The sequence below is a fragment of the Halyomorpha halys genome, unplaced genomic scaffold, assembly GCF_000696795.3.
Source record: "Halyomorpha halys isolate HHAL.00 unplaced genomic scaffold, Hhal_1.1 Scaffold260.1, whole genome shotgun sequence".
Classification (NCBI taxonomy): domain Eukaryota; kingdom Metazoa; phylum Arthropoda; class Insecta; order Hemiptera; family Pentatomidae; genus Halyomorpha; species Halyomorpha halys.
The window spans coordinates 116,649-142,352 of record NW_027112780.1 but is presented as its reverse complement, the minus strand read 5'-3'; the positions used below and the strand labels follow the sequence as shown (position 1 = coordinate 142,352).

The 25,704-nt window shown below is 32.9% G+C and overlaps 1 protein-coding gene across 3 annotated transcripts in view; it reads left to right on the top strand.

Annotated features, from left to right (window-relative positions):
* The first annotated feature begins 1,441 nt into the window (after positions 1-1,441).
* Positions 1,442-25,704, top strand: part of LOC106680410 (uncharacterized MFS-type transporter C09D4.1) — a 58,335-nt gene continuing 34,072 nt past the window's right edge. The window contains exon 1 of one of the 3 annotated variants that reach the window (XM_014420109.2): positions 1,442-1,569. In XM_014420109.2, coding sequence (XP_014275595.1) covers positions 1,521-1,569 — 49 coding nt within the window. In that variant the 5' untranslated portion in view covers positions 1,442-1,520. Of the gene's footprint in view, positions 1,570-11,557; positions 11,598-19,230; positions 19,370-25,704 lie in introns of those variants that run through there. The other 2 variants (XM_014420111.2, XM_014420108.3) reach the window with 2 other exon arrangements.

Genomic DNA, 25,704 nt, shown 5'->3' with positions numbered 1-25,704 from the left:
ATCCGTGAATTCCTACCCCCTACATACTTCCTCACTACAGTAAGTTAAATCACCTTTATTTTTAGTGTTAGCAGACATATGTACGTTCTATGGTTCCTGAGATATATTTTTCCAAATATTAACAGTTTAGTCTGAACAACTAGAAATCAAAATTTTGTGAATTTATTTTGTTGAATATCATGAAAACTACCACTCTTACGAAGATAAACGTAATAAACTACTTTATACTGTATTAAACTAGCTTTAATTTTAGTGCTAATGAACATCTGTACGTCGAATGGTTTTTGAGACATAGGTTTCTCAAAATAAATTCACTAACTACTGATTTTACAATACAATGAAATGTTGCTTTTTAAAAAGCTATATTTCTAAAACTATTGAACTTAAATAGCTCTTCTAACCTTCGAATTCCTCTCGTATCCAATCTTTACAATCCAAAATCCTTCGTAAAATCCTCAATGCTCCTTATTTTGTTACTAATAAAACCATCCATAAAGACCTAAATGTTCCTTATGTAACCGATCTAGCCCGAACCCGATATTATTCCTTCCATAATAAACTCCCTAACCACCCAAACCCACTCGTTTCTAACCTTGCTTCCTCTTCCATTCCTGGCAATCCTCCAAGGCGCCTGAAAAGAAGATGGCTTCGTGACCTTATATTGTAAACTGTTTAAGAGTTCTACTACTGGGTAGTTTCTCTACATCCTGTATCATATCATATGTCATTATGATCAAATTTACTGGTTGTATTTTTTTATACAGTTGTAAATATCAACAAATAAATAAAAAAAAAAAAAAAATAGCTCTACTAGGGTTCATATTTTAGAAAATTTACTTTTCTTCAACTGATGTTCCATTAACTTTTCCAATGCTGCTGGTAGTTTTAAAGATATAGAGATTTAAAAAAAAAATAATTTGTCTTAACGTTTTGAAACAACTGCTATTTCTTATTTCCCCTACCTATACTTGCAGACTTATCGATTGAGTATAGTAATTATACATTTCATTAAAGTAATAAAAAAATTGGGGTGAAATAACTGCTTTTTTTGCCGGCTCTTGTACTACTTGGGCGTCACACATGAATACATTCCTGATTATATTCAGCTTAAACATTATAAGCTTTCTTTTTATACCTGAATTATTCTTTTAAGTAGCTGTTTTTTTCGATGTTTTAAGATACAATAATTCTTGTTTTTTTATTAGACCTAATACATCAAGTACGTCCTTATAAATGTTCGTACTGAAACCACTTCCACATATGGCCAATCAATTGATATATTTCTTAAAGGTTTTATTAAAAAAATTGTTTTTTACTTAATACAATAATACACAAAAATAGATACTGCAGTCGTTCATGCATAATTTACACTATAACAGTGACGTAGACTTGTTTCTCAACCTTATCGGCAAAAGCTCTTCAGGTCTCAGTATATTGTAATCTTCGCAGAGGTTAGGTAGTACTTGCCAAGTTATTGGTAAGGAAGGTTTTTCGCGTGGTCAAGTTTCCATTTCTTCTTGATGGACGTAACCAGAGGCCTTTTAGAAAAGAATGCTTTGGAAATAGAAGGTACGTGTCCCGAACCAATGAAAATCTTGGATACAAATACTGTAATTAATAATAAAAGGTGAACCTTATTAAGAATATGATGACAGTAAATATTGATTCTATCCAACTTTAATTTAATGCATCTATTTCAAAGTTATTTTGAGGTTATGATGACAGAGCACTTTCGGTTCAAAATGTTGTGGTTTCGATTCCTACTTTGAAAAGTCAATATTTAATTCGCGGCTGTCAACAGTATAATAACAAAAATCTTAATGTTTACCCAATTTGAAACCCTCTAGTTGCATTAAGAAAGAATAAAAGGGATTATAATGGTATACAAACAATAAACAATGTTGTTATTTTGATCAACAAATTCAATTGTATTATTGTAAACAGGTAGTGTCCTCGAAAGTTTTTTCATACCCTTGATCAGACTCATTCTTTCTAATTGAAGTTATTGCACCGCCTTTATTAAGCAATCGGAAGGAAATAATGTTAAAACCTTTTTTTTCAACTAATGAAAATGGATTAGGATTAATTACCTTCTTTTTGCTTATTTTTCTCTATGTCTGATATTAAGTTGTCCACCTAATGTACAATGTATTGTGGGAAATTTAAGTAGCCAATATTTTCCGATTCGATTAATTTGTTTTTAAATTTCCAAATAAAGATATTTTGACCATTCTTCTTCCGTTATTCGACTTTATGGAGTATTTAAAAACGAAATTAGCCCACTCATTGATGCTAAAATCGAATAACATATGACTTTAGCAATAAAATATACGTCGATTTTAGTATAAGTTTAATTCTAATGAATTCACTTGCTATTCAGACACTGTATAAAGAAATCGTAATGATTAAAATATTGTTTTAGCATAACAATGAGCGAAAGGCACAGCCAAATCTTATTTTTAATTGCTCAAATCATTCAACTAGATAGCATGAATGTTTTAAAACAAGTCGAGCTCAAGATTCTGGAGTTATTGGATCAAATATGTTGTGTCTGTCCGTCTGTGGCTATACCAGTACAACAATATTTTGAGACAATGATTAAACCAAACACAGCTTTTATTTCTTAAATTATACTTTGATATTCCAAGAGTTAATTTTTTTTTTCTAATACTGTACTAAATATGTTTATCCTGTCCATTTCCGAATATGTAGTTTTTTTTTTTTAGCGGACGGCTCAACCCATTTCCAATTTTCATGTTCCAAATTAGTTATACCCACATGGTCCCATCAAACATTCCTAAAACATATTCCTTCCCCCTAGATCCCATTGAGTACAATTCAGGGTTAATATAAGTTAGTTAAATGTTACATTTTTATTTTAAAATAATCATTGGTCAATTGTTGCTATTAGGCTAAACTGTGCGGTCCCGAGAAATAAATATTGACATTCCCACCGATAAAGGTTTCAATGAAAATTATGAGCTACGAGAACAAAAATAGTTATTGCCAGATCTTTTATTTTAAACTCAATTTTTTAAATTCAAATAACTTTTTTCGAACACACTATCAATATTTAAGTATAAAATTCGTTCTTTTAATAATCAGGGTGTGTAAGGACTAATTACAGAATTTTATTGCTGATTGCTAGTTTTATTATGTCTTTTATTCAGGCCTGAATTGAGAATTTCAGGATTTATTCTATCGTGTGGTTGATGTCTCGTCTTCATTGGAGCGCGGAATGTACTGCTCGGGAATCTTTCTTGATGTAGAACAGGCTTTTGATCGAGTCTGGCACCCAGGTCTGCTATACAAGATCCGTGAATTCCTACCCCCTACATACTTCCTCATTATCCGTTCTTATCTCTCTGACAGAGTATTTCAAGTAAATTACAACGGCGCTTGTTCATCCCTATTCCGTCAGTCTGCTGGTGTACCTCAGGGTAGTATCCTTGGTCCTATCCTTTAATAGTTTTCACAGCTGACATTCCAACCCATCCTAACACAATCCTCACCACGTATGCCGACGACTCATGTCTATTGTCAGTGAACAATGATCCTTACAGTGTATCCCAAACCCTCCAATCCTACATCACCACCGTTGAAGAATGGTGCCAAAACTGGAGGATTAAAATAAATTCCCATAAATCCCACCAAATCACATTTACCCTTCGACGTAAACCCATGACCTCTTTCCCTACAATATCCTTTAATAATACCCCACTTATTCCTGTCGAACAGATCCGTTACTTAGGACTACATCTCGACAAACGACTGATATGGAATCCTCATACAAGACTAAAAAGACAAGAAATTGCTCGTAGATTCCGACTATTGCAACATTTACTAGACCAACGGTCTAAATTGCCAATCCATTACAAAAGACTGATCTACATGACTATTATAAGGCCTATCTGGACATACGGAGTTGAGCTTTGGGGCTCCACTAAACCATCAAATACCTCCAGAATCCAATCCTTACAGTCCAAAATCCTTCGTAAAATCCTTAATGCTCTTTACTTTGTCACAAATCAATTCATCCATCAGGACCTCAATGTTCTATATGTTGCCAATTTGGCCGGAACTAGATACCGTTCCTTCCATAATAAACTTCTCAACCACCCAAATCCACTTGTTTCTAACCTGGCTTCTCCTTCATTACCTAATAATCCTCCTAGGCGTCTGAAAAGAAGATGGCCTCGAGATCTTCTCCTCTAGAAATGTTATTGGAGTTCTATCAGTAGGTAGATTCTCCATATGTTTTTAGCATGTCATTATGTCACCTACAGCAAATTTACTTGTTGTATATATGTGTATACAGTTGTAAATAACAATAAATAAATTATTAAAAAAAAAAAAAATAAATAAAGGATTTATTCTATGGATTCTCCCTTCGAAGTAAAAACAAAACCTCATAGAGCAAATTCAAACCGGCAACCGCTTTATGTAATTTTGAAATATAAGTTTCAGATTTTTAAAGTTAAATGTTAACATAATTTAAAAAAATAATAGTAAGCCAATAAACTCAAATTTCTTCTTTTTAGTGATATTTTATATGTACACTGATTATGAATTAGGACCTAATATTTCAATTTTGAGACACGAATATAGTCCATATTATGTTCATTCATGACTTCAGTGACCGTTCCAGGAGGTTTAAAAGGGGAAACTCCTAAAATAACCAATGAAAAAAAAAAAGAAGAATAAAATACGCCTGATTTTAAACTACAAATTCGTCAGTAACTTTGATTCTGTTTTACATTTTTTAATTTTTTCAAGTACAAACTTTACTTGAAATTGTCAATATAGATCAGGCTGTTGAAAGGTGTAGTAATGTAATTGTCAATAATAAAAAGTTTTAATAAAATTAGTGTTTTCTTCTAACTTTAAAATATCTTCCGTTTAAATATTTGCTAAAGCTGTTGAAAACTCGAAACTTATTTATACGGTCGCTGAATTTAAATAAAAGCAATCTTTACCAAGGTTAAAATAGTTTTGAATTGATTATAACTGTATCTTTTGCCACGGGGTTATTAATACCAGAGATACCCCATCACTACCGTCTCCCACAGGATAACAAAATACAATCACGTAATTCTACTCATGCACCATCAATCAAAAATGGTTCGCTTTTCATTGGAAGAATGCAAATATACAAACATTAACAAATAACAAAGTCTGCATCTGCTACAAAGTCTACAAATATCTCAAATTTTGTTAGTCCAATAAAAATACCTTAAGCATTTGCTATACTTACAAGTGAGTGTTAACTAATTTCTATCAGCGGATTCTTATGTAAAAATTATAGTAAAAAGTTGACCACTCCCTTGGAGTTCCTGGGAGCCGTTACATATTTTTAGATTTATTGCCAACTCCTCAAGTATTGCAAGTAGCTGAAATATGATTATAAACTAATTAGTTTTACACTTATCTAGCTTCGATTTGAGACCTAATAAAGTTGCTCATTTTCAATAATTCCTGAGATACACTATTTCCAAATCCAGTATTATTTTCTCTAAAAAAACGAGGAAAAAAAAAAATCATCTTTTGAACTTATTTTGGCAAATCATCTAAAAACTACTATTTTTAAGAAAATAATCATTATGAACTGCTTTATGTTGTACTTAACGAGCTTCAAATTAAGCCCTAATTGATCTTTTTACGTTCAATATTTTCCTAGATACAGTTTATTTAACTACAAAATTAAAGAAATTAACAAAATATAAATTCAGATTGGCAAATATCATGAAAACTACTAGTCTTACGGAGATGTTATTATGAATTTCTTTATGGCATCTCTACGTCAAATAGTTCGTAAGATATCGAACGTTTTTCAAGATTTGAATCATTTTCAATGTATGAAGTAAAACGCTAAAATATTGTAATTATATTTATGAGCAACAATGAATAAAAATATGTTAGATTAATTATAAGTTACGGCCTGAGTCAGCTGTTATTTCGATGTCAATCAGGCGATCAGTTTATTATATCATATACGAGTATATAGAGGAATAAAGCTGAGATGAATAAAACTGAGTTCCAGTTATAACTGAAAGTGTCATTACATGGCCCTTATTCCTTTTTGTTTCAGTTTTCGAACCTGATAACACTTAACTGGTGCCAAAACCCAGGATCTTTGGATACCAAAAAATTGTTTTGTTTTGTTCTCTCTGATTTATGGCCGGTAACGAAATAGTGAGAGCAGCTAAACATCGAGGGTCAGAACTTCACCAACTCACTTCCAGCTCCAGCCAACCAACCTCTAGCAGGAGACAACCAGCCTGTAGCTGCAGTCAACCCGGAGATGAAGCCATTACCGAGAGTCTCTATAGGGGAAGCTCATGCAGTCAAGGCAGTTTCCGACCTCCGACAGTAAGGATGCAGAGGCGTTAAGGGCAGGGTGAAAAGAATTATCCTCAATTAAATTCAAGCGGATAAGGAGATACCCTGGAGCGTGATCAAGGCAAGATTGAAGAAGGAGTTTGGAGGAGGAAGGTGGACCCCAGAAGAGGACATATTTATGATGTTTAGGGAGAATAAAAAACCGAGACACTCTAATGGGCAGAATGCCGCGGAATTCCTGGCATGATACAACAGAATCGCCGATAAACCATAAGATCGAGATGATGGAGACAATTCAGGTAAAGGGTCAGGTGCAATTCGTATCAATGTACTAAAGATTCAGTTGGCGAAAGAGCTAGGGAAGAAGGAGGGAACACTCCATCGTAGAGTGTGCTCAGGAACTAATAGACACAAGCGCCCAGGAATAGGAGGCCCGAATGGAAGTGGAAAAGTCCGGGATGGACTCGGATCGAATGCAATCAGCCTAGGAATATTTATAACTGTTGGCAAAGGAGAGAATACTTAGTTAGCGGGGGAGAGAGGGCAAGAAATCAGGGAAACAAACTGAACCAGGCAAAACACAGAGGCATCAGTCGGCAAGAGGGCTTGTCACGGATGCGGAAAGATTGGACACCTAGTGGCGCATTTCCCGTGCACCAGATGTTTCGAATGCAAAAATAAGAGGCAAATAGCCAAACAGTGCCCATAAATGTACCGAAAAAGAAATGTGGACCGGGACGAACCAATTGAGATCAACGCCCAACAGATACGGAGAAGCAACTGGAGGTTGAGTAGGCAGATGAGGCAGATGGAGGCGAAGAACGGGAGAGAGAAAGACATCTGAAGGAGATGACGGCAGAGGGGCGACCGCACACTGCTGAATCATTACGTGAGGAAGAAGAGCGGCGGTCTGCCTACAATAGAGATACCAGGAGTGAGGTGTCTGGTGGACACCGGCAGTTCCAACACTATGTGCCGAAAACCCCTAGAAAAGCTGTGTAGTGGAGAGAGGATACACCAGATTCAAGAATGTAAGTGTAAATTAATCACCCTGGGTGGCCTTTGTGAGGTAGAAGGCGAGGTGGAGATTTAGGTTGGCACGGTAGAGATTTAGTAGAGAAAACTTGCAGGTACATATCGTAGGATGTATGCCCAGGGAATACAAAGTGATTGTGTGGTGTGACCTGCTGTGGGAGTGGGAGCTTGTGTTAAGAATATCAATGGAAAATGGTGTATCAAGTTGGGAAGTAAAATGTACAAATGCCATTTTCAACAGAACGCGGGCGCTCGGGCTGGAACAATCAACTAGGCCGAGGACTGGAGACGAAGCCTTAGGAGGGAATATGAAGATATCTTTTTTAAAGAAGGGGACAAGCTCAGGACGACCGGGAGGTCGGTTCATGAGATCTCGCTAAAACAAGACAAAGTGATATACGTGAAAGAGAGGAGATACTTGCAGGCGCTACGTCATCACATCCGGAAAGAGCTTCAAAGTTTAAAACGCCAGGGAATAATTATTGACAGTACTTCCCGTAAAATAGTCCGTTGTGGGCAGTGAAGAAGAGCGCACCTGGTGAAACTACCGAAAAGTACAGGGTCTTGATTGATTACAGGAAGCAGAACGAAAATGCCGTAGACGAAGTATCCTATCCCCTGATTTGAAGACATTTTGGACAGGCTGATGGTATTCAGCACATTTGGTGTATGTACAGATGGTGCACCTTCTATGATCGGCTTACGTAAAGGTTTCATCGGAATTTTGAGTGGAAAAGCAACTGAATTAAATGTGCAAAAAGATGATTTGATAGTCCTTGATTGCATTATCCACCAACCAAGTCCATTCGATTCCTGAATGTTATGAATGTGGTAGTGAAAACCATCAGTTTTATTCGATCCCGAAGGCTAAACCATCGTCAGTTCAAGGCGTTTTTGGATGAAATGTCAGCCGAATATGACGACGTAACATATTATTGTGAAGTCAGGGCTAAGCAAAGAGAAAATTCTGAAACGGTTATACGAGCTTAGAAATGAGATAGCAGATTTTAAACAAATAAAAGATAAACCACTATCTGAATTGAGTGACCCAAAATGGATAAGTGTCTTAGCATTTCTGGTCGACCTTACAGGATATTTGAATGATTTAAACTTGAAATTTCAAAAACAAGGACAGTTTAAATTAAGTCTCCTCTTCCCGTTTTAAGTTAATGTTTTAAAGATGATATTTGACCGTCGCTAAATCGGGGTTTAGTGGGGCGGATTGGCAGAGAAGGATTGCCTTCTATTATTTTTGGTGTTATGATCTCTTGTGAGATTGTGACATGCCATATATCAACCAATACTCGCTTTAAGTGTCTGTTTTAAAAGTAAGATAAGGAAGGCTACCGTAGGGTGGAGAGTGTGGTAATCTGGAACATCGCTGAGTGGCCAACCAGAAGCCTTATTTGGTTACGTGACCAATTGTTAAGGTTAGGCCGAGGTATAAATTTAAATAAATATCTCCCACTATAGGTCACTTGACCAAATACTGGCATCTGATTGACCACTCTCAGCTCGCCCATTTCTCATCTTCACGGGTTTCACATCATTTTCCAATTTTAGCGACTTTTTCAATTTCGCTAGATTTAATTAATTTTCTAACTTATGTCTGTTCTTCCCGTTTTAAATTAATGTTTGAAAGGTAATAGAAGACTTTTTCTGGGATTTAGGGGGGCGGGTTGGTCCGGAAATTTATATCATTTTTTGCTTTATGAACAATCTCCTCTTGTGAGATTGTGACATGTCATACATCGACCCATATACCCGCACAATCCATATAAGTCACAAACGCTCTTTACACGAGTGAAGTATCTGGTAATTGCCAGAACTCCATTATCGAATTTGGTTTATGATAAGTATGGATGAGTAAAACTGGATAATAATTGAACCAAAGGATTTGGGTGGTTGGAATTGTTTGTATGGAATTTGAGTGAATGAATACTAGTCTCATAAATATACTGTCAATGCTAAACATGTGTAAAACTTACAATCCCAATAGAAAATTGATATTCAAAATCTTTTTACAGCTTATACATTAACGGCTACTGAATATATCTTGAAGTCCGCTTCTGTTGCCTATAATCGAAAACACATTTTTACTGAAGGTGGGTAAAATTTACTCACATTAATTACATCAGTATTCCAGAGTTAAATTCCAATACAATAAAATATAGTTATTCCTCAGAGTTTCCGATCTATATTTCAAAAATGGAAAATACATTAATGATTTACTTTTAAATTAACTAATCAAGAATTGATTGATGACATTTTTTAGTTAATTGATTACGTCATTACCATAACAAAATTCGATACAGTAATCTACAATCACTTGTCAGTTTGAAGCACGTATTAAAGAAGGAGCTGAAGTGGTTATCATATTATAAAGACAAATCATTGACTCAGCTGTGTTTAACTATAATTTTCTAGATAAAGATGTTATCTTTTTTAAATACAAAGATTAATTCATGACAGACTAACACTAGCTTGTCCAAAAACTTAAATAGACTTAGTTTATACAAATTTATGTCTCTAAATATCAGGAATTTTTCTATGTAGATTTTAGGTACTTTAATGATTTAATCTTTGTAAATGTATTTAGTTCTGTAGCAATGTAACATTTTTCCTATTGATTTTCCCATCTTAGTTCAAAAATATTTTTTTAATTAAAAAATATTGTACTTATTTACTTTTTTTGGATTTAACCTTCTTAGCGATTAAATAGCGTTCATTAATTTTACATAGATAAAATGGTTGTATCGAAGTTTCGGACAGTCCGTCAATCTTCAGGCACTAATTCTAAGTGTTGTTAAAAAGTTATTGTAGCATTTAAATTTGTCTAAAAAAAACAATTTTTTTTCTTTTTTTATTGCTAATGTTTCAGTATGGATAATTTTGCATGTATTTTATACCTGTTATTCTACCTTGAACTTTTTATCTTCTTAACTGTTTTATTTACATGAAAATTCTGAAATGTTAAAGGGCATTTTTGGCCAATTTAAAAATAAATGTTGTCATTTATTTTGTACTTATATCAGGAAAAAAACAATAAATTACATGAATTAACAAACTATTTAATAAAAAAATTTGCTTTTTCTGTCAATGTCTCCGTCGTTCTATGATTGTGAGCACCCATCATTCTCTTAAGACACTATCAATGAACCACTGACAATAGTGAAATTAAAACGACTGTTAAACGACTATGGTGATATTGACTATAACAGTGAATGTGATTACTTCCACAGCCTCTGACATCGTGTAAACTAGCATGTCATAAATCATTCATAAAGACCTGAATGTTCCACATGTAACCGATCTAGCCCGAACCACAAATCAATCCTTCCATAACCACTCAAACCCACTAGATTCTAACATTGCAATCTTGACAATCTTCCAAGACGCCTGAAAAGAACATGGCCAAGAGACCTGTTAATATAAAAACGTGATTAGAGTGCTACCAATGAGTAGTTTCTCTACTCACCTGTATCACTCTATTATAAACAAAAATCAAAATTACTGTTGTAAATTTCAATTAAGATATGAAAAAAAACTGAAGCTGTTTTCGATAAAATCGAAAAAGTGTGAAAAACCGATAATATAAAGCGGCCCTTTCTTTTTGTCGATTTTATCGAAACATCTCAGCCATATGACCCGCCTTAAATAAGTAATTTCAGTTTCGTAAAACTGTTGTTGAGCTAGGCTGTTCACACACACACACACTAGGTTATTTGGACTCAGGGGACCTCCAAACGAACATTTCCATCGAAAATTCAAAGTTTTTGAGTAGTTAGTCTGTCCTAAATTTTCTCCTTATTATACAATCCACAAATAGATAAATGAATGTAAAATATTAAAACTAATACATAACATCATTATTTGACGACGTGAAGCACCAATTCATAAATTTTCTCAAGTTTTCGTAGGCAACAAACCAAAATAAATTGAATTGTGTTTTCATAATTTTTACAAATCACCTAAAAGTAAGAAAACTATTCATCTAAGATACTCATGTACTTACTTTTGTATATATTTCGAGTTTTGAGCTGGATTGTGAAATTTTAAATTTCACTGCAACGATACTAATGAATTACGAAAAAAATATATATTGTTAAGAAGGGTCGATCGTCTTAGGACGGGTTGTTGGCATCGCTTCCCGTTTGAAACTAGTTGCCAAGAAGAGAATAGAACGATGAATAAGTGGAGCTTCTCAGATGTTAAGATGGAAGGTAAGACGTTCTCTATATTAGATCGAATTCTTTCTCAACTTAAATTCGTTTATTCTTGTCATTTTGTTACAATAAACGAAAATTGTTATGTTATAAATACAATTAATTAAAAGTAAATAATCATAATTAAGCTACAGCAATGCATGTTTTGCATAATCATGCTGATGTACAAAACTTGATGCAGCAAAACTTGATTGTAGGACATTTGAACATATTTTTACTGAGTATCGGATTAGCCGTATGTGAATTAGATGGAGATGGTCAAGGTGGCGGTCAGGAAAAACAAAAATAGTTTCAACTATTTATAAATGGCTTTACGACCACATTGCCATTACTTACATAAATACTATCGCTAATATTATACCATAATAATATTATTCTTAATTGCTCACTACGATGTTAGTTTTATTATTATTATTATTATTATTTATTTGTCTTCCGAGATAGCCCCTGTAAAAATAGAGTTGGCTACAACTCAATATAATGGTAAATAATTTTCAAAATAAAAAAAAAAAGCTATAAAATATATAAAAAACAAAAATTACAAAAGAAATGCAAACTTCGCCGTACAGAGATATAAAAATTAAGCAGTTCATAAACACATAAAATCAAAACTAATTGCATTGGACAATAATGATTTACAATTTTACGATATAGTTATATTTTTTCTTATTTGTATCTCTATTTTGTTTTAAGTTATTAAATGTAGTATCATGCACAAAAACATAACAATCACAAGGATCATCGTCCTATGCAAGGTGTTGGATAGATAAATATAATAATAACGCGTTAGCGTTGGACCATCATCTACATAAAGACGCGTATTAATTGGGCCCACTTGTGCCAAAGAACGACTACCAATACATGGGAGCAAAAGTTGGAAAGCAAAAATAATGGGGTTGGTCAAGGTATTCGGTCTACATATCGGCCAAGCGGTTTCATGGCGCTAAGTGATAGTCAACAAACAACATTCAACTACTTCGTTGAACAATATTGGCTTAAAGGCGTGTAAACTAAGCAACCTCTTTCTAACGACAACCAACCACTCTGTTGGTCGAACTTGGCTTAAAAGCGTGTGGACTAAGCAACCTCTTTCTAACGACAAACAACCACTCCGTTGGTCGAAATTGGTTCAAAGGCGTGTACACTAAGCAACCTCTTTCTAATGGTAACGTACTACCTCATAGGTCAATATTCACCTACTTTGCACTTGAGGGAATCTGAGTCAACGCGCCGGTTTGCCTTGAGGCACATTAAGCAAATCTAGGTCAACGGATGACAATCAAAGGATTTATTAGCCGAGGTTATATAAATTATAATCCGAACCAACGGGTTGGTTCAAGTTCGGACTTATATCAAAAGCATCAAAGGGTTGGCGCTGGGTCACCTCTCCTGGTGCAAACGGAGGAACGCTCACAGACACACTTGTCTCATAAATTAATTTACTAAACTAATAAGTAGAAAATTAATCTTTCTGCTCTGTCTATTTTGACTGAAAGTTAGATCATTGTATTTTGTTTTAATTTAATAAGTTATATTTATTAAATAATTAATCTTAATACTACTTTTTTCTATCGATATGTCTCGATTATAAAAAAAAAAAATTAGAACTGAATGACAGTGTGAATGCAAATTTAGGAAAAGAAGCACAAGGTTAGACCACGATAATAATATTTTTACTGTCATTCTTTTACATAACTTTTTGAAATAACCAACATTGCGATAATTATTTTGTATATTTATTTCAAAGAATGGCTTAGCAAAAGATTAATCGAAAATGATTATTTTAAATAATAATAATATTCTAATAATAAATAAACTTCGTTGGAGTTGATGACGTATTTTTCTTAAGTCTCTTAAGGCTAAGCTTCACGGATTGGACCGTTCGATCTGCCTGAACATTAGAGCTCGGGTGTGACATCAGGCATCTTCTTATGTGAATTGAAAATTCCCAAAAGTGGCTTATGATTCGTGTTAAGTAGTAATTTACGATCCTATACGTTTTGATGATAAGCTTTAACGACATGGACGAGTGCCAAAGCTTCTCAATCCAGCTGAGAATAATTTCTCTGAGTCTTGGTTAACGTATGTGAGCAGTAAGCTATTGGGTGCTCTCGCCTTTGCTCATCTAGGTGAGCCACAATTCCTCCGGCTCCATAAGGAGAAGCATCCGCGCTAACAATAATTCGTTTTCTGTCATCAAAATGTGTTAATATTGATTCTTCTATTAATTTTTGTTTTTAAAGTTCAAAAGCTCGCCGGTGTGCCTCGGACCACATTCATGACTTATTTTTGTCCAAGAGTCTCCATAAGGGTTCAGCAATTTCAGAGAGCTCAGAGAGCGTAGAAGTTTATTCAATTGAAAAATAGTTGAAGTTCTTCCTTGGTTCTTGGTGAAGGTATGCCAGATATTGCTTCTATCTTTTTTTTCAGAGCTTTTAGTCCCATTTTGTCTATTCTATAATGTAATAATTTTAATTTATTAAAAAAAAAATAAAATGAATCTTTGTCGTTTTTATACCTTTCTTTCAAATATAAAAGATAATTTGGGTTCAAATTTAAGAACTTTATTCTTAAATGGATAATATAATTTATTCAAATTTAATAATATAAAAGACTCTTAATTTTATTATATAAAAAGAGAGAGAGAGAGAGAGACTCTTAATCTCAGGGCGTATGGTTGCTAGACAATCAGAATACAGATACAATAATTTCTCTTAATTTAAATTAAAATCTAGTTTACACATGTATCTATTATTTATATAACCCAAGAATTCCATTGAAGTTACACCAAAAACATATTAATCATAATTTATTCTAAGATTAGCGCTTTCCAAACGTTTGAGTACTTCTATACGTGTGATATCTCTTTGACTAATTGACCCTGAATTTTTAGAAATTTCCAGATAGACAAACACACCAGGTATTCCTTGAAGGCGTGGCTCGATGAATTTTTGAAAGGTCCTGAGGGAAAGACTAATAGATTATCCGTCATATTATATATATATTATATATTAATAATCTGAGGACTTCAAATCACCCAATCGGAGTACTAGTAGTCAATAATTTAGCTGTATCTTCTTCCACTTTGAGCTGCTTATTTGCATCCTGAAGATCTATCTGTGAGAAAATAACACCTCCATTAAGAGTGGCTAGGGCTTGCGCTACAGTTGGCAAGGGATATTCTGAGTCCTTAATAGGAGGATTAACTGTATTTTTGTTGTCACCGACGGCCCTTACTTTGCCATTCTGCTCTAGGACGAAGTGAGCAGGAGTAGCCCGGTCCGACTGGTCGGCAGCTCGTAGCATCTTCTAATTCACTGTCCATTGTTTAGCTGAAATTGCAGAATCTTTAAACGCATAGGAAACTCTTTGAGCTTTACAAAATTTTGGTGATGCCCCTTCCTTGATTTCAATATGAATTGGTGAACCACTATGCCATCTAAAGTTTTAAGGGTGAGTTGGAATTTTTTTTTAAATATCCGAATAATAGTTACTAAGCTCTAGCTAAACAGTTTTTAATCCCTCAATCGTTATGCCTCAGGGTTTGAACCAGTTTCTCTCAAAGAGATTAGGCTCATCTTCTTCATTTAATACAAGAGGAAGCATTCCCATGCTTATAAACCATACTTTACCCGGACATGGGTCTGCCCAAGGATGTTTAGAAGTCGCTTTCCATGCACTAGAAAAGAAACAGAACACAGGCCCCAGTTTGGCTCTATCAGGCCATAGTTTTTTGTATGTCATTGTGTTAATTAAAGTTAAATGAGCTCCATTATCTACTTTAAAATTGACTTCAATTGAATTTATTTCTATTTAGGTAGAAAATTCCTGGAGTTTATTTGCATATTTAGTAATATGAAAAATATATTGAGTATCTTCCTCAACTAAGTTACTATTATTTGGCTGATGATTTTTAAAATTGTGTCCAATGCCTTTTTTGTTTCTTGTGTGTGTGTGTGTGTGATGACACACAAAGTGACCCTTTGTCTTACAGACCTTGCAAATGTGGTCCTTCGGATAGCATCCAGGTCCCAAGTGGTTGGATCTATTGCACCTATAACACTTTAGTTTCCGTGTGGCGTTAGAACTACTGCATTTAACTTTATAAATAGTCTGTTCCTCACCTTGGAGGAACAACTTCTGTTGTTTTTCAGTTGATTCCATGCTTGTTGCAATGGCAATTGCCCTATCCATTAATTGCTGCTCATCAAAACTGATCCTGCTCCTCATACCTACGACAAAAATATCTTTGCATCTCTTCATCTCGAATTCCAGCTAATAACTCGTTTATTAAAACCCCAAAATGCTTATTACATTTTTCAATAATTGTTTCAAACTTCAAGTCTTTGGGTGAGGAAGGTGAACACAAAGAATTTACCATCGCATAAGTGTGTTCTTCCAAACTCAGCAATAACTCTTCTTCCTTTCTTCATTTATATTGTTTAGTTCAAGGTAAAACTTAAATCGTTCAATAAAATCTTCCCATTTTCCTTATGCTTGAAATTCTGGAAGCTTCCCAATCGTAGTCATTTTGTTTACTGATGCTGACGAATTTAAGTTGATTCCAGAATAGTTTTCTGTCATTCTTCACAAGATGGTCAAAATGTTTATCTTCGTCGCCAAATGTTGGGTATCCAATGAACACTTTTCCATAAGAATCCACTTTATTTCATAATTAAGTAAATACACAAGTAACTAACTTGAAAGTGAAAACACACTGTAACCTTCTATCAAAGAGGTACATAACATAATATGTCTCAAATATTAAAACAAAAAAAAATATAAATGAAATGAAAAATATATAAAGTTAGAAAAAAGAAGCACAAGGTTAGACCACGATGATAATACTTTTCCTGTCATTCTTTTACGTAACTTTTTGAAATAACTAACATTGTGGTAATTATTTTGTGTATTTATTTCAAAGAATGGCTTAGCGAAATATCAATCGAAAATGATTATTTTAAATAATAATGTTCTAATAATAAATAGTAATCTAATTTTCGATATTACCATTTATATATAGATAATTTCAAATGTAAATTGTAAAACTATAAATTTCAAATTTGCATAATGCTCGACTCTATTCATGACACGTTTCACGCTTTTCAGAGCTGTTATTTTTAAAATAGAGGTCACTAACGTCGTTTTTGCTTATTATATTCCGCATACTACACAGAAATATATACTGCATATGCGGCTCTTGACAAATCCTCTTCTTCCATCATTATATCGGGCGATCAAATCATCTATAATTAATGTATTATAACTTAATGTAATACATTTATAATAACTATACATTTTATAATAATACCTACCAATAAGAAGAAATAACAGTAACTTCGATGAAATTTCAGTGCTAACTGTGATTCACTAAGTTCCTTAAGCTGCAAACACTTGGATTGGTGAAAAGCCGAAAGCTACCTCATTGTTAAGCCACGTTCGTCCTAATACATTCTTCTTGGTCGTTGGTCCATTGCGTTCGCTTCTTAAGAGGTCGAACATTCCTCGGTCTTTGTTCGTTTTGTGTAAACTATTATCATCCGCCATCATTCCATCTACCAACATATTGATTCCTTCAAAAAGGAAGTCATGATCAAGGTTTCCCTTTCTCTGTCATATTGTCCATACAAAACCAAATCTCAAAACAAGATTTTTGTTAGTTTAAAACTATTTTCCCCTAGTTGCTGATTAATCGCTCATTATAGAGAATGCTGTTCAAAACCCACCAATAACCTTAGGCGAAAATCGCTTTGTGCTGATTTCTCAAACGATCTAAAAATCGTGGAAAAAATTATTATGAGGTGTTCATCTCAAGAATTCACCACTTCCGTTTATTATATTTACGGATTTTTTTAATAACTTGAGCCCAGTTCTCCACCCAAGTCCTGAGCGTCTGCGACTAGTGCCCTCACTCATCCTCTACTGGCTTTTAAAACCAGTGACGCGGTAGAGAGAGAGTGCCGGGGACCTTGCAGAGTCCAGCTCTTTTCTACACAAGTGTGGGAGGAAAAGCTCAATTCGGAGTTCCCCACGCTAACTGTAAATAGGAATGATTGTGTTTAAGGCGTTATTTTAGTTTAAGTTTAATTTTGTATTTTATTTATTCATTTAATCTTATTTATTTTATTGTTTATTTTGTTATCATTTAATTTATATATTTGTAAATATTGTGTGAATGAGCTATATAATCCCTACTACCATTGTCTATAAACATTGTCTTATATTTTTTTATAGAACGTAATTTTTCACAGTAAAAGTATTTAAGAATTCTTGTTTTTTAATCCATCTCTTTCAATAACCATTCTACACCCGACAAATCAAGCATTATCAAGGTTGCTTTAGTGTTATTTAGGCTTATATTCCCTACTTATGGTGAAATTTTTCTGTTCTATCAACTTTATATTGATTTCGGACTACAAATACTACTGGGCAGTGTTAAGAAAAAAGTAATTGCAATTATATAGTTGGCTGTATATCGATTACTTTGGTTCAACTAGCTATTGTAATTTCAGACCATTAATAAAATTATAGTTGAAATCACGAATCAAAATTTTAATTTCGTTTCCGCAGTTGCTAATTATAGTAATTGTAATTTATATATAATATTTTCACTTTCTTGAGACTAGTTTTTATTCTTTAAATGAAATAAAAAAAGTCTGGAAACATTCTTCATTATTTCTCCAGTCCAACGTTTCGGCCAACCCGGCCATTCTCAAGGACAATCCATTAAATACCAGCTTTTATTATAGAACCATTTTTAATAATTTTAACAAACTACATTATTAATAATAAATTGCATTCCTTAAATATAAATTACGTGATTTTAATTTTAATTGTAATTGCTTTTTGCCCAATATACTACATCACCTCGTTGCTCAGGTTAAATACCTAACTAAACCCTTCATAACTTGTGATAGAACTGGTGTAAATAATAAACATTATCATCTATTATTTATAACAAAAAACATCCATATTGTCTCGAAACTTCCTTATTATCTTTACACTCCCTACAACGTTTCAGCCATTTTCCAGGAATTATCAATTAAATTTTTTAATTACATTTCATTCATGATAAATTAATTCTAAAAACATTATGAAGAATTACATTTCCTACCTTATTCACATTATTCTAAAAACATAATGAAAAATTACATTTCCTACCTTATTCACACTACCACAGCCAAACATTGGTTATCACATTATTGCCGGCCATTATGCCTTCAATTTTTATCTTTTGTCAATTACCTATAAAACTTCTTTAATTAGGAAGCAATATGCACCAATAAATTAATTTTCTTCTAATTATTTATTTTTTTACACGAATTTATAAAATTGTTAATGCGGAGGTATACAGATAGCGAGTAGGTTTTCCTTTAAACGATTAAAATTATATAATTAAGTTTTATTCATGCAGTTTTTAATCGCCGCTATGATTAGTACAAAGACGACACTCCGGTGTTTAAAAACCTGGGAAAGAATAGCACGGAAAAAACTCTTGAATGAAAGCCACGTTCAAGGTTAAAGTTCTTCCTTCGATTTTTTTTTTTTTTGTATGTTTTAATAAATTTTAAATAAAGATATCGGATAGGCTAATAGCTTGGCTGAAGGCGACCTGTTTACCTTCATTATCAAAGGCATTTATATTCCTAATTCAGTTGTGCTAGCGCTGTGAGCTGGTACGGAGCAGTGGGTCAATGCGCTGTGCACGGACATGGAATCCAACGTAACGGAGATCCTTCTAGTAGAAAAAAACACAGCACAGATCGATGGTATGTATATTGGAATCATTTAAATTTAGAAAGTCATTTGAAACTCGCATCTAGTCTACTTTCCTGAGTAAAATTCATTTATTAAAGAAACTTTCTCTTATAACTCGGGCGAAAATTGATATCCATACAATCTTAAATGCCTATTTTGTTATACGTTTATAAAATCACAACACAATGAACAACAAAAACATGTGTTATTTATATTATTTTTTATTTTCCGGAAAAAATAACCCTTTTTAAACTTCTTTAATTTAATAACCTTATAATAAACTTCTTAATTTAATACTTTAAGAGCCCGAAACCCCTTTCCTCCATTATCCATCACATTGTTCTTCTGAAAAAAATATATGCATCATCAAAAAATATTTTTTTAAAAGATCAGTAATGAGCAAACGTTGTAACAGGATAATTAAAAAGAAAACATAATATTAATTACTAACAAATCCTTTGCAACTCAAATGAAAACTTGTAATTTATAATTCGAGTTTTGGTCGAAAAAGTAAATTTTTTTTTGGTAACATGAAGACAAATTAGCTGACAAGAAATATAACCGCGCATTAAAAAAGTACTATAAATGTTTTTGAGTATTTCTGAATTTATATATATACTACTTTATATGTAATACTATTTATATTATTCATACTATCTTAAATTCTGATGTTCTATAAAATAAAATTCCCGGATAAAAATATTTTTCATTCTCTATAACTCAATTTAATAATATACAAATATTACCAGACTCGTCAATAATAAAATAAAGTAGATATTTTAGTTCGTTTCTCCTCTTCTTATTCACTATATCTCACTATTTTATATTACGCTATATTAAAATTAAAAAAAACAAAACAGCAGCTATAATGTATGAAAAAATTATTAATTTATTAAACTTTAGGGGATGTTTCTAAAATATTTATTTATTTATTTTTTTTTAAGACGAAATAACAAATTTTGGTAACAAGAAACAAAACCGTGCGTAGAAAAAAATTCAGAAAATTTAATTTAATTTTTCTAAAATTATTTTTAATATTTTTTTTCGATTTCTTGATACATTAATTTTGGATTTAGTACATTAGTCTCTCTTATTTAATATTTATTTTTATTTTAATGATTTAATTTTTTTTTAATTCTATTTATTTTTATTTCATACACACGGTTGCAGAATTGTTGACAACAGGATTGTTGTGCGCCTCTTGTTAAGGAAGATCGTTCGATTCTTATCAGTGCTGTAACTCTTGGAAGTGATATCACTCTATGGTCAAATCAGTGACATCTGCCATTTTAGTAATTTTGACATGTTTGATTGGTGTTCCAATCACGTTAACGACCACTAAAGAGCCGAAATATCTCATTTGACGCTTTCAGTATATTAATTCATTTTTAATATAATTTAAAATATTAAATTTAATTAGCAAAATTATTAAAATTAAATAAGTTCAAAATTAACAAACAATGACAAAGCTTACTGCTTATTTATTAATCAGATATTACAGGAAACCCACGAGTTTTTTGTTCAGCAATTGTTTAATTTAGTAATTATATTCTTCTGTTCATAACCGTGGATGATTTTTTAAGATGGGACAATTAGAACTATTAACTTTTGCCTTTTTTCTTAGTATAATTTAAAAAGAAGGAATAAAAAGGAAAATAATACATTCCATATTTTTACATATTTTTTTATTTCCATCGTTTTAAAATGAAATTTTCCCTATTAAAAAAATCACATTAAGTAAAGTTAAACAGAATTCAAAATGTTTAATTTTGAATTACTTACTTTAGAACACCACTATTAAGCTATACTGAGAAAACTATCAGTTCTGTTTTATCATTGCTATACATTTTTATCGATTAGATATACAAACCTTGTCAACATGCATATCAAGGTTACACTTCCAAGCATTATTTCTGTTCCACACTAATATTCTAGGATCATCGAACGAGATGTTCAAAAATACCGTAGCTTGACCTCTTACACTATAGACGTCCAGTTCCGTAACCTAGTTGTACGACTCAAAACTCATATTTCATTTCACATTTATTTGTTAATATAGCCTGTTCATTTTTTTTTTCCACCAACTTCATAACAACACCCTGTTATTATGAGGAGGGCACAGTCAGGGGTTGAAAATTTTAACTAAATTTATTTTATGGTTGATTCTGCATCCAAAAGTATTGTGCACATTTCCTGGTTTGTATATGTTTTACCTTGGGGTTGCAAACAAAAACTATAAAAAAAGTCATATTTTTCCATAATATTTTACGCTTATTACTTAATAAAAAAAAAAGTACATATAAAAATGTATGCTTATTTTTTATTTATTTTTTTAATGTAGAATTAGAAAAAAATTCAGACCAGTGAAAAATCAAGCAGAAAAAAAAATGGTCACTTCAAGTAAATCAGTTCATTTTGTAGAATAATGAGAGAATATTTGTTCTCATTATTAAAAATAAATAAATACCTGTTTTACAAGAAATAAATATTTTTCGGCCAAAAATATCTTTTAGAGTCAAGAAGCTTTTTCATTGTTCTAAAGAAACTTAATCTATCAACTTTGCATTTTTATGACACCAAAAAGAATTTTAAATGACGCAGATAAGACTCTACTAGATGATAATTTGAATATGAGGTATAAGAAAATGTATTTATGACCGACAGCTCATTTTCAAGGTGCTTTTTATTCATTTAAAATCTAGAATATGTTACTACTACCTACTGTAATTAAAAAAAAAAAACAATCATTGAGGTGTTGGATGGCCGAATATTTTGGCTACGAACTTAGTGTAAGAAGCGGTGTCGGTTTAAATTCGTCTTGGGCTGGTTGACTTTGATTTCGTACTAAGAAAAATGTATAACAAATTCACAGTAATCGACTCGTGAGACAAACTCATTTTATTTGTTTGTTTGTGTTGGACATTATTAAAAGGATTTCTGGGGTAAGCGTTTTTTTTTAGAAAGATTTTAACTAACTTGTTTTTTGTAAAAAAATATAAATTTTTTTTTATTGTATTTCGTGTCCGTTCTTTAGTTTAATTGTTTATTTATTTATTTTTGTAACCTGGGCATATAAAGCATCCTTTCCTGAATCCGTCTAAAAAAACCTACTTCATTAAGCATTTCGAAGACCTTTAACTTTTATTCGTCAATTTCGATGCATACCTTCGATATTTAGTTTTTATACAAATGACGAATTTTGAACTTTTTTTGTCAAAAGTTATCATAACTTTGTTATACGATTGGCAAAAAGTGGTGAAATCGGGTAGAATTACTTCACTAGTGCTATGACCTTTTTAGGATCCGAAAAAGTTGTTATGCAGGCATCATTGTTTTGTCTTCCCTAAGAATTGTATTTTAGCAAAAGGCCATTAGCGCGGCCCACATACGGTATTCAGTAAAATTCCCTTAATTAAGTATGCGGTTTGCAAATTACATTTTTGTGTTTTTATTGTTTTAAAATCAATTATGTACCTAAGTACATCTTAAAAAATTATATAATACTACGTAGGTAAATAACAAGCTTTCTAATTAAATGTTCCTATACGAATTATCATCCCTATTTCCTTACAAATGTAAATTAGCCCATCATTTGCAGAAGAGAAAGAAATGCTTTATTCATTCATGCTGCCCAAATACATAGGGTTGCTACATTACACAGCATACTTATCAATCCATGATCGGACATATATAAATTACATATTTTTATATGATATAATATAATCGAAAGATAACATTTTTTTTCCACAGTTTTCCTTTTACTTTTCTTTTACAATTAATTCCAGTCTACAAACTAAATACAAGTTTTTCAATTTATTCCTTTTTTTTCTTTCCCTTCTATTTCACAACCCTTATTTCATTTGATCAACAAATTTCCCTATATAACAAATATTAAAATATTAAAAATAATAAAGTAATAAATAAAACAACAAATAAGATATGCGATGCATGCATGCCATCCCACCTCTGGATAACTCCCCTACTCATTAATTTCCATCCATGTGGTGGTGGATGATTCCCAGGGAGTCAAGTATTATATTCTCTGTCATCCTAGCCACGTCCTGGACATCGACCTCGAGTTCCTCCATGAAGCTCCTAGTTGTGCTGGGAATCGTTCCACGGGCTCCGAACCAGAGGCCTCTCACGTTGAAGTCTCGTTCTCCGAAGCCCTCACGGAACTTCTCCTTGAGGAAAGGGATACATTTTTCGTAGATTTCCTTCTTTTCCCTATCTACTTTATTTGCCTGGTCAAGGTCGTTATTTTCATATCTCACAGTGGGATCCAGAATGATTGCCGACTTTCCCTTCTTAGGAAAAGCAAATATATCCGCATATCTTGAGGATCCATTCGTATCAACACAGTAGACCTCGTCGAAGCAGGCAAAACCTATTTCTTTTAGGAGCTTCATTAACTCGTATTTCACTCTATGATGTCGGAGTTGTTGTGTGTTTCCGGCTCCCTGTTGCATTTGCGACAGAGGGACCCAACTTCTCTATCCTGTTCGCTGACACTTGGGACTCCACGTAGGGGTGCATAATTTATATTCAATTTCAGGGCATTGGACCATTCAGAGCCCGTAAGTATTTGTTTATCGTATATAAACTTCTTTTCTCTCGGGGTCTCTTTGAAATGGCGTACTCCAATGCCCTGCCACCTGCAATTAGCCCATTCATCGAATACATTTTCACGTAGCGACAGTCGTAGAGCTTTCACACTCCGATGCCCCCGATCAACTCACAATCTATCGGCACATTCAGCGATCATGGCTGAACAATAAAGTTGACTGGAATAGAGCATCGGGTACATTTGACAGCCGCTGAGCAATGGACCAGTGTTGTAGGGGAGCCTCCCATTGGCAGCGAATCAAGCCTAGCCCTCGGTACCTCCTCGGAGTATACCACATCGCCGTGGAGGTGTTCGCAAGGAGCCCTTAATGGCTCTAACACTTATGTGAATCATCGTGTCTACGCCATCTAGGATTTCAGGACTTAGCTTTGTGAGGGGAGCAGTTTGGAGAGGGTATATGTAAGACCCGGGAACACATATTAGTTGACAATGTTGACCTTCTGCTCGGGCTTAAGCAAGCACGAGGGGACGAGCTTATCCAGATTCTTATTCAACTTTGTCATCGAATCGTCGTTGAACTGTAGCTCTCCCGATAATGTGCATCCTAAATAAAAGAGATAGACAAGAAGTCTTCTTTTAAGCCCTGATATCTCGTAGCTAATAAAAACCCATAATAAGATTTTAATACTTTAATAAATGATAACAAATTCAATGCATCATCGTAGAGACTTCTCGCCTCAACAATCGTTTTGAAGAATGCCTTAAAAAAATGTTCTCACTTCGGTAATTCTTTTGGGATGTCTCCAAAATATAGCATTAATTTCTATTTATTTTTTTATGGTATAAAGTTTTTTTCCAACTTACGAGGTACCACAGCTTTGAGTTTTAATTTATTTTTCAAAAAACAAAACGAAAACAATAAATTAAATAAATGGACTGGAAATAAAATTAATTGCTATAAAATTGTGAGAAAAAATTAAATAAAGTAGATTAAACTTTTACTTATTGAATTAGGTATAACTCAATAATTTTATATTATTATTTATATTTTATATAAGAAGTATTTTTATGAGAGCTTAGTAAAAGACAGGATTCTACGTTGGGAAAGTAGAAACAAATGACAAAAAATATTTTTGCAACGCCCCACAGTGTGAACGAAACGGCCTTTTACTGTAGCCATAATCATAAAAAAATAAAAAATGAAACATTTTAACTCCAGGAAGTTTTTTATTGTACATCAAAATATACAAAAATGTAAAATAATCATTTTTTCATCAGTTTTTCGGGTTATGGTTTTAACCTAAATTCAACAACTTTAAATTAATGTTCAATGTTTTTAAAATTATTTGTTAACTTTTTTTTGTGATTACAAATTTTTAAACCGTATTTAGTAGACTCTTTTGGAAGATTTCGCGCAACAACAATTTTTTATGCGGACTTGGGATTTTTTAAAAACATCTTATTTTATTTATTTAATGTAATTTACAACTGTACAAAATAATAAAATAAGTAAATATGTTGTATGTTTCATATACACTTGAAAATCTTGGGGAGGAACCACCCATTGGTCGTACTTCAAACATTAATTTAAATTAGAAGGTCCCGTGGCCATCTTCTTTTTAGACGCCTCGGAGGATTATCAAGGATTGTTAAGGGTGGAAGATTAATAATTAATGGGGTAGGATGGTTAAGGAGTTGTGAATGAAAAGACGCATATCTGTTTTGGGCTAATTCTGCAATGAATAGGATGTTAAGGTCTTTGTGAATGAGTTTATTTGT